Source organism: Gigantopelta aegis, chromosome 14 (genome assembly GCF_016097555.1).
Source record: "Gigantopelta aegis isolate Gae_Host chromosome 14, Gae_host_genome, whole genome shotgun sequence".
Taxonomy (NCBI): Eukaryota; Metazoa; Mollusca; class Gastropoda; order Neomphalida; family Peltospiridae; genus Gigantopelta; species Gigantopelta aegis.
Genome location: NC_054712.1, coordinates 1,067,565 through 1,078,425, shown reverse-complemented (window position 1 = coordinate 1,078,425; position 10,861 = coordinate 1,067,565). Strand labels below are relative to the sequence as shown.

Sequence of the window (10,861 nt, the reverse complement as noted above, 5' to 3'; positions counted from 1 at the left end):
TCAACTAGTGGATGTAAAAAGTAGGTAATGTGTTCGTCATATTGGATTTTATATTTTAAAGATGGCCGCCATATGTAAAAGTTTTCAGTGAAAATCTCGAAGTCTAAAGCAGATAGGACTGTGATTCTAAAGCATATATACATATTCTACAAACCATAAATCTGCTAATGCATGTAAATATTTGCATACATATTTATGAACATAAAATTACAATAAAGCAAAATTGATGAAGATGCATCATGTTGAAATTATATTCAACTGTCACCTTTTTTCAGGTGTTGAAAGTGTGCTTATAGCAAGACGCCAAAGTATTTCAAATTGAGATTTATGTATACTGTAAACTCATGTTTGGTTGTGGTGGTCAACTGTTCGTGTAATCCCCACTAGTGCAGTCAACGAATTTACAATGACATTTACAAGAACACAATGAAAATATAATACACCTATTAATATAATACGAACTTACCTTTTACATCCACAAATTTAAGTACTCGACTAAATGTGTGTGTGTGTGTGTGCGCGCGCGCGCGCGCGCGTGTGTGTGTGTGTGTGTGTGTGTGTTTAGGAACATCATGAACGTTTAAACCAACTGAAATAAAGGATATCACAGTTGTTTATTAAAAGAACTCATCTGAATCATAATTGGTAAAGGGTGAAATGTGTTTAATGTGCATGCATCCGATTAAGTTTGACGCACACCGACCCTGCACATGGCCTCTGATATTGCCAACGACTCGTTCTAGTACAAACGTGTCTGTGTATTTGACTAAAGTTGTTGGACCAGGACTACATACTAGAGTTTTGGACCCAATGAATCAGTTTGTCTCTTACTACTACACGTATCTACTGCACTTATGTCATAAACCTTTTTTGAGTTTTTGCATTGCACCATTCACAGCTGCACATGCTGACACAGAAACGGCCATTGTTTGTTGCATTTAGGACATATCTCGATCTCCTGATGATCTTCTTATAACCTACACTCACCAACAAACCCTGTTTATTGCCTTTAATATATACATGTGTACTATGCTTTAAAAACAGTCAAATGTACACGTGTACTATAATCTGAAAGCAGTCAAAAGGACATTGGATATGGTTATACTGCCACCATGAAGCAGTCATGTGCATTGTCTATAGGTAGTCTGCCACTCACGAGGACGATGTATCCTTCTTGACTGGTTAAACCTGCACAAGACAGAACTCCGCGGGTATATTTATAGACAGTTCTGATAGCATGCACTTGTAATATCTTCACGTATGTTTTTTCCTATGCCAATTAAAGGATTAGTTTTAAGAACAAAGGGAGTAATATAATGTTGAATTATATGGTCGATGACAGGTATTCAAGTAAATGTTTTTTTTCATTTTCAGTCATGCTTACTCTCATTGTAATTCTTGATTCATATATTGTATGTGTTAATGGCAAATCATTGAATTGACATTTTGTCCACAAGATGGTTTATAGGATTATGCCATCATTTTTCAATAGTAAAGAGGTAAATTCGTGTTTTGATATTACACATGACGTAAAAATTGTTCACACAAGTTGCATGCTGACATAATAGTGAAATACCATGATAACCTATATAGGAAAAATCATATTTTAGAGCACAAAATGTAGGGAAGACCTCTTTATGATGTCTATGCTATCTAAAAGTGTCATTGTCGTCCTGTGCGATCCACAGAACCCATACATTGATATATTACATGAGAGTGTTTGATCTAAAAGCGACAAAACGTGGACGCCATTTTGTAAATTAAAGTTCCTGTCTTAAACAGTGGTCGTAAACAAAACATTCCACCAGATTCGTGTTTATTGATCACAAATGCCATAAAATAAAACTGACGGGGCATAATTATCTAATGTAAAACAACATATTTATTTACCCAAACTTTTCATCAGTGGGACAACTTAAGTTGATACAATCCAAAGCTAATGGTGGACTTAATATATCATTTATTTCACTTTTGTAACTAAATAATTAGTTTATATTTACAGCCTTCTTTGGCAATATTAGTAACACTAACAAAAGTACACTGTTTGTATATATTTACATTTATGTGCGATTTGGGGAATATTGGTACCCATTTTCAACAAAGGCGGCCATTTTGAATATCCTTTTCATCCATATGTCTCTGAATGAATTTTAAAGAATATGTGTGAATACATTTAAGTCATCTCACTGATAATTCCATGTATTTGTACCATAGTGTGCCATTGTGTTTGCATATATGAGTTATGGCGGCCATTTTGAAATTATGCAAATTAAAATATTTGCCCCACCTACATCAATGTACATTTTTGATATGTTGTTCAGGTATGGTTCAGGGAACACTTGCAATAAAAAATAATTTCTGTTGCAATTTGTTCAAACCTTATTTTGACTGGACTATTTACAATATGTTGTTCAAAGTACACGTACATCAAAAAATAGATCATAAATAGCACAAGGCCGTGTGTTTCCCTTAGATCTCCCTCGAGGCTAGAAACCTTTAATCACAGCGACAAGTAAACTGGTTCTGTGCTCGGCAGTAGTACATCTGTCATAATGATCGCTGTAGGGAGAAAACAAGTAAACATTAACCGTGTTATTCCTGCTGAAGCATTTTACTTCGGACTTCGTTTTGGGGGTCATCAAAATTACAAGTCAAAAAACCAAAAACACCTTTTAGCTTTAAAAAAAACATGAATGAATGAATGAATGAATTTATTTATCTATTTATTTTAAACATCTGGTCGTGTACTTTCTGAGTGTATAATCACTTCACATTTCATTTTAACTTACTTTCGTGCTTATATCCAATTAAGGTTCAAGCATGCTAGTTGGTTAGTGGTTAGTGAGAGAGAAGAGGATGTAATGGCCTTACACCTACCCACTGAGCCCTTAAGAACTCGCTCCGGGTTGGAGCCGGTATTGGGCTGCGAACCCTGTACCTACCAGCCTGTAGTCCGATGGCTTAACCACTGCGCCACCGAGGCCGGTTCACTCCACAAGTTAAAATATTCAAACATTATCTAGTATCGAATGAATATTTACGTCCTTAATCAATTGAAAAGTTCTTAACTGTCGTACATCCCTACCAGTCGCTAAAATGGTTTCTAAAAGATAAGTTACAAACACACAATGTTGTCAAAATTGTGCCGCGCGCCAGGCACAGAGCGATCCAGTCTTGAGTTTAGTTCCTGTAGACGTCAAAAGAACAAAGAACATACCGAGTACACAGACATTATTATCATAAGTATGAAACTGTAAAATATAACCATAAATAAAAGTATTGGGAATCGATTGGTTACAGTTTCATGATCGATCATCGGTTATAATCGATTTGCACCAACCGATCAAATTTTGATTACAAAATCGTTTAGAATTATATTGGAATAGCAAGGACGATGCGCATATTGTCCAGAGTCCCGCTCCATGAACCGATCTTAGCGCTAACATTACATAGCGCATAGGCTAGTTATAGCCCGAGTATTCTTCCATTCGAGGGCTGGACAGACTTTTTGTATTGTTATGATCGCGCTCTGCCGTCAGAGATCACTCTATAGCGGAAATGCGGAATCGCTGACTACCACACGGTAGACAAAGATTCCTGCTCTAATACAACAAAAATTCTAACTTTGACACTAAGTACATTTAAACTAATAATTTTCAAGTTCGCCGATAACAAATATTTTACATAGTAACCACTAATACACACACAGCAGGAAGAAACCCGACAGCACCCCCTTTCAATAATGTTCCGGTTAAATATGTACTCGGGCTAGGTAGTTAGGTACTTAAGGTGATCTCAGCAGGCCTGTAGGAACCTGGAGACCGAGTGGGGTGGGAGGTCTGTGACCCATAAGCGAGGACGAAAATGTACGTGTTTGTTCCTACTCTATACAAATAAAGGTAAAAGTATTGATTGTGCCCCCTTACTTTAGAGGCTGTGACCCGCCACTAGAGGTTGTTCCCCCACCTCCACCCCTCCAGGTACCGTTCTTATTGGCCCGTTTCGTGGAACGGGAGCCTGTTCTGCGGGATAGACTCTACAAATAGTTAATTATTCTTTAATACTTCTTTTTATTGCATTATGTACACCTGGAAATAAACATCAATCACAACACAGTTACAGCATCCCGGAGACTAAACTGGATAAAACATTACATGTAGTTATAATGTTCCGTGACAATCGGTTATGGAGTTTTAAGAATCAATTATCACATTGGTCGATCCCAATCGATTAATATTTGATTATACTCCATCAGTGGAACATCTCCAAGACGTACCATACAATACAGTGTCTTTTAGAGGAGTTTCACTTTGGTGTCGATAAACACACAAACTTCAACTATTAAGCGCATGGTACATTTATGACAGAGACGTCTTGATTGGTCGAAACTGGAATGTCGTCTGGGCACGGAACAGCGTTGTTTTAGTTCAGATCTAGTAACGGAAACACGGTGGAAAAAAACAACTTCTCTGGCTTCCACACTTTAACGTTGGCCTCCATGTCTTTTTGATGTTCTTAACAGCTTACAACAGTGGTGTCGTAGGATCGAAACCTGCTTTTGTGTTTTTGTTGTTGGGTTTTTAAAATTATTTGTAGTTTTTTTGGTGGGTTGTGTTGTTTTTTTTTGTGTTTTTTTTTTGGGGGGGTCTTCTTTTTTGTTGGTGTTTTTTGTTTGTTTATTTTTTGTAGTTTTTTTTGTAGTTTTTTTTTTACTGTTTTTGTTATTGTTGTTGCTTGTTTGTTTGTTGTTTTGTTTTTCACTTTCATTTCACTTTCAGAGTATGAACTCATTTGAAGCAGATTTTTTCTCGTCCTGTTATGACACCTTCTCTCTGGTCTGTTCAGCCTGAGCCCGGTTACCTCCCCTGTGTATAAAGACTAATCCGGTGAGGATGAGGGACGCACCCAGCCACCATAGAAGAGGCAGACGATCTCCAAACAGCGCCAGACTCGCCACGGCCTGTAAATAAAACACAATACACATGTAACATACACGTCGATACCCAGCCACCACACCTGAAAATAAAACACAATACACAATGTAACATACACGTCGATACCCAGCCTCCACACCTGAAAATAAAACACAATACACAATGTGACAAACACGTCGATACCCAGCCACCAGACCTATAAATAAAACACAATACACAATGTGACATATACGTCGACACCCAGCCTCCACACCTGTAAATAAAACACAATACACAATGTAACATATACGTCGACACCCAGCCTCCACACCTGTAAATAAAACACAATACACAATGTGACATACACGTCGATACCCAGCCTCCACACCTATAAATAAAACACAATACACAATGTAACATACACGTCGACACCCAGCCTCCACACCTGTAAATAAAACACAATACACAATGTAACATACACGTCGATACCCAGCCTCCACACCTGTAAATAAAACACAATACACAATGTGACATACACGTCGATACCCAGCCTCCACACCTGTAAATAAAACACAATACACAATGTAACATACACGTCGACACCCAGCCTCCACACCTGTAAATAAAACACAATACACAATGTAACATACACGTCGATACCCAGCCACCTCACCTGTAAATAAAACACAATACACAATGTAACATACACGTCGATACCCAGCCTCCACACCTATAAATAAAACACAATACACAATGTAACATACACGTCGATACCCAGCCACCTCACAAATTGTATTTTAGACACAGTAGCTTGCGACCATTTGGTTATCGACAATTGCCAAAGCTGGAGTGGCTCTAGCTACGGTGCAGCATGCATCAGCATTCAGTAACAAGTATCAAAAGGCATTTCCAGCAGAAGTCGGAGACGATATTGATCAATAACGGGCCATCCCTTACATGGGTGGGTAAGACATCGGAGCGTTAAACAGCTTCAACCGTTACACCTTACAACATCTTGCATACATTATCACTACTGACAAATTCAACGAGTTTCTGATCGCACTGGTGTTTGCAGAAGATCCAAATAGCATTTTATGCGAAACAAAATTAGGTATAGGCCTACCGTACGTGGGCTAATAAAGACTTTAGGACATCCAGAAACACACTGAATATACGGATTCTGATATATCACTGAATGTTATTAACCTCGATTTTGAAGCGTTTACAATCATATTTAAAAAGAAAGAAAGAAATGTTTTATTTAACGACGCACTCAACACATTGTATTTACGGTTATATGGCGCCAGACATAGGTTAAGGACCACACAGATATTGAGAGAGGAAACCCGCTGTCGCCACTTCATGGGCTACTGTTTTCGATTAGCAGCAAGGGATCTTTTATATGCACCACCCCACAGACAGGGTAGTACATACTACGGCCTTTGATATACCAGTCGTGGTGCACTGGCTGGAACGAGAAGTAGCCCAATGGGCCCACCGACGGGGATCTATCCCACACCGACCGCGCATCGATTTCACTGGGCTACGTCCCGCCTCTCAGTCATATTCAACGTTTGTTCTAAAGCTCACTTTGTGGATAATAAATAAATTATAACATTCGCGGGAGTACCATACGAGATTTATGAAGCTCGTTTGAAAACCGTTTTATACCCCTGGCTCGCTCGAGGAATGTATTTATAATGTAATATGGGAGGTTAAAATTACTTTAAAGACACTGTCCCGAGTTTGTTGTTACCAAGTAACCAGCCTCTTTAATGGCTAAAATTACTTGCTAATACGCTGCCTTGTTTAGATCAGTGTATGTGTATATATCCAGTATCCAGTGATCCAGATATACGTCCCAGTAATTCTACATGTACCCAAACGCACGGGGTATTCATACACACGCACTGATATTCTAAACAAGATAATGCATTTAATGTGTACTTTTAGCCATTAAAAAGGCTGTATTAGTCTGAAACATCGTTCAGTAACAGCGAGCTCAAAACTGTCTCACTAAAGACGACGCCATACGGTACGAGTGCCGACTGTCAGAGGAGAACATTACGGTTTCACCGGTTGCTGTACGTTCGGCTGTTCTCGTACGAGAAACTCGTGTCGTGTAGTGTTGCCTTAAAAGCTTGTTGCTCACCGTGACGATGAAGTTGGCTGCAGTGTTGGTGACTGTCGCCTCTACGGACGACGGACACAGCTGGAGAGACTTGGAGAACAGAGTCAGCATGAGCCCGTTACAGAGGAACATAGAACACACACCGCAAACCCGCACAGCCGTGATAACCTGGAAATATTACACATTGAAAACAATAACTGTAGAACAGTCAGCATGAGCCCATTACAGAGGAACATAGAACACACACCGCAAAAAGACAGACAGACAGACAGACAGACACAGAAAAGAAAAAAAACTACAGAAAAAACAACAACCAAGTGTTACATTTCAAAATAGGATATTAGTTATCTAAGGGCAATAACTCCAAGGGCAATATTAAAATATACAGGATATATCGAGTTATTCACCATTTTAGAATGATTTTTTTTTTTTTTTTTTTTAATATGTAACAAAAATATCCCTCAGCATTAACAGGGCCGTAGCTAGCGGGGGGAGGGGGGGGGGGGGCAAGAGGTGAAATCCCCCCCCCCCGAAAAAATCCGGAAAGCATTATAGAAACTTAAAGAAAATTATCTTCTTAACTGTTTAAGGAGTTTTAGACTATTAACTACTCAGTTGCCCCCACCCCCACCCCAACAAAAAATCCTAGCTACGGCCCTGATTAACAAGTAATAATAATAATAATAATAATAATAGCAATAAAATAAAATGAAATTAAAAATAAAATAACAGCAAAAAATAAAATATAAAACGTATCAATAAAAAGCAGTGACAATACGAAATAAATAAATATAATTATAGAAATAGAAATAATAAATCGGAAATTAATTATATAAGGGCAATAACTCTTAAACATTGATACCCACCATTTTACAATAGCAAGATTTACCGTTGACCATGCAGCAAATTGCCCTGCAAATCAAACAGTCTGACGGCCGAACAGGTCGTGTCTTAGTTTGAATAGTCATCATACTCACCCACGACTCATGAAAATTGTTTTGTGCAGAAAATTAAATTTTTCAAACTTTTCATTTTAAATCTCTCTCTCTCTCTCTCTCTCTCTCTCTCTCTCTCTCTCTCTCTCTCTCTCTCTCTCTCTCTCTCTCTCTCTCTCTCTCTCTCTCTCTCTCTCTCTCTCTCTCTCTCTCTCTCTCTCTCTCTTGCTCATCTTAACATTTCAAATAAGCTATTTCTTTGAAGTAATGTATTCGTGTCTGTAGGGCTATATTGCAATTGCCGCTTGTAGTAACTGAAACTAGCGGTGTGTGTGTGTGTGTGTGTGTGTGTGTCTGCCCTCTCTCTCTCTCTCTCTCTCTCTCTCTCTCTCTCTCTCTCTCTCTCTCTCTCTCTCTCTCTCTCTCTCTCTCTCTCTCTCTCTCTCTCTCTCTCTCTCTCTCTTGCTCATCTTAACATTTCAAATAAGCTATTTCTTTGAAGTAATGTATTCGTGTCTGTAGGCCTATATTGCAAGTGTCGCTTGTAGTAACTCAAACTAGCGGGTTTCCTCTAAGACTATACATATGTTAAAAATGATCGGACATGAATAAATTAATTGGCTCTGGTAGTGGCGTTAAACAAAACATAAATAAATGCTTTACATCCCTTGCGCTTGCGGTTAGTTATAACTTATGCGTCACAGAGTAGTCGGTTCAGTCTAACTTGCTCATCGTAGAGCAATTAATTTCGATGTTTCATCACCTACGATTACATATCAAAATTACCAAATGTTTGACATCCAATAGCCGATGATAAATAAATGAATGTGCTCTAGTGGTATCGTTAGACAAAACAAACTAACCACTTACGAGCTATCAGTTGAATGTATTATTATCAACGGGTGGGTAAATATGTGTGCAGTTATTTACGGTTATATGGCTTCGGACATATGGTTACTAGTAAGGACCACACAGATATTAAGAAAGGAAACCCGCTGTCGCCACTTCGTGGGCTACTCTTTTCGATTAGCAGGAAGGGCTCTTTTATATGCACCATTCCAACAGGATAACACATACCACAGCCTTTAATATACCAGTCGTGGTGCACTGGCTGGAACGAGAAACAGCCCAATGGCTACAGGTGGGTAAGAAAAATATGTTGTATTTATATAATTAAACACGTGACAGCAAACTCAGTATATTTAATTGTTTTGGGGGTGATGGTGGTGGAATGATGGTGGTGGTGGTGGTGGGGGGGGGGGTGGTCAGTGATCAGTGACATTTATATATCCAATACAACCAAGGATCGGCGATTTCAAAAATGATGGACATACCACAGGAATATGTCTGCATGGTCACAAAACACATTTTATTATTATTATTAGGTTCCTGGTAACTTATTGTCTGTGCTGGGATTACTATTAGTATTTATTTTTATTTTATGCTGGCTATTTTGTCATTTTCTGAGAAATGTTCCGGACCGATTTCGTGGAAATGTGGCAGGTAATTAGTAGGGCCACGACACTTACACTAGATGATAATGAGACTAAGGAATAAAGTAAAATAATATTATGTATCTTAATTTCAACGCTGAACATGGATGCCAAATCATGCCACTGTATTGCATTGCACACATTCTCATAGCACTGTGATGTAACCGGCTCCATATATGGCAAAATGACGTAAAAAAATTAATTAAATGAGAATGCTCTTCCTTGCACGGTACTTAAACCTTAATTGGAAATAGGTACGTTAAAATGTTATCCAGTCCTATTCCTTGCACGGGTACTCGAGTCCTGTGAACGGACTCGAGTCTTGCTAGACTCGACCCGTGCCCGAGTACCCGTGTGTGTGTGTGTGTGTGTGTGTGTGTTGAATGTATTAAAACATTGTGTATATAGGTTATGTGTATTGGCCTCTTTCGCGAATTATTTGAAATTATTTATTTAAAACATTCTTCAGCCGTCTGTTGTCATTTTGTAAAGAAACAAAAACGTTCTAGGCCCATATAGCTGAAATTTGGTACGTAGTAAGGCCCACCATGGTGTATTGATTGCAATGAAATATATTTATAGGATATGTGTATTGGCCTCTATCGCGAATTTTGTATCGTATATCAGTTTCAATGAAACTTACAGGTAAAATTTCTTGAAATGAATTAATCCTCAGCTTCCTTCCGGGGCAATTGGAATTTCTAATGTCAAGTCCGGCCCCGTTCAGGCGGTTTTTCATTATTAATTATTATTATTAATTATTATTATTATTATTATTATTATTATTATTACTACTACTACGGTACGGTACTATAATAATAATTATTATTACCATTACTACTACTACTACTACTACTAGGCCCTTACTACTACTACTACTACTACTACTACTACTACTACTACTACTACTACTACTACTACTACTAGGCTACTACTACTACTACTAGTCTAGGGCCTACTACTATTATTATTATTATTACTACTACTATATAATATTAATTTTAATTTGGTACCTAAAATAATGTAAAATAGTAATTTTAAACAAACAAACAGACAAGCATAAACACTAAAAATAAAAATTTAAAAGGAGAAGTATTTACCGTAGACATAAATGGTGAGCCTTCTTCGAAAATGGACCATAACAACAGGGACTGCAAAAATCTTTGACACCGGTAGCATATTGACGACGTGTCCTCATAACTTGTAGCAATTTTGGCGCTGATAGAAGCTAATGCCGCCATACATCCGGCTAAAGCAGCAAACGTTAAACCTTTTCTAGTCGAAAAAAACATCGCACAAGTCGGAACTCTACTTTATCCATGAAAAAAGTGCGCGATTACGTTGAAGAATTAAAACATTTTGTACTTGATAGCTTATTGTAAAAACGGC

At 38.1% G+C, this 10,861-nt stretch overlaps 1 protein-coding gene across 1 annotated transcript; it reads right to left on the bottom strand.

Moving 5' to 3' along the window:
* Positions 1-4,050: 4,050 nt before the first annotated feature.
* On the bottom strand, positions 4,051-10,860 carry LOC121388597 (transmembrane protein 42-like). Its single transcript, XM_041520000.1, has 3 exons — positions 10,573-10,860; positions 7,066-7,212; positions 4,051-4,960 (listed from the first exon to the last, which is right to left on the bottom strand). Exons 1-3 carry the CDS (start codon positions 10,762-10,764, stop codon positions 4,817-4,819), a joined length of 483 nt encoding a protein of 160 aa, XP_041375934.1. The 5' UTR covers positions 10,765-10,860; the 3' UTR covers positions 4,051-4,816.
* Between the last annotated feature and the right edge of the window lies 1 nt (position 10,861).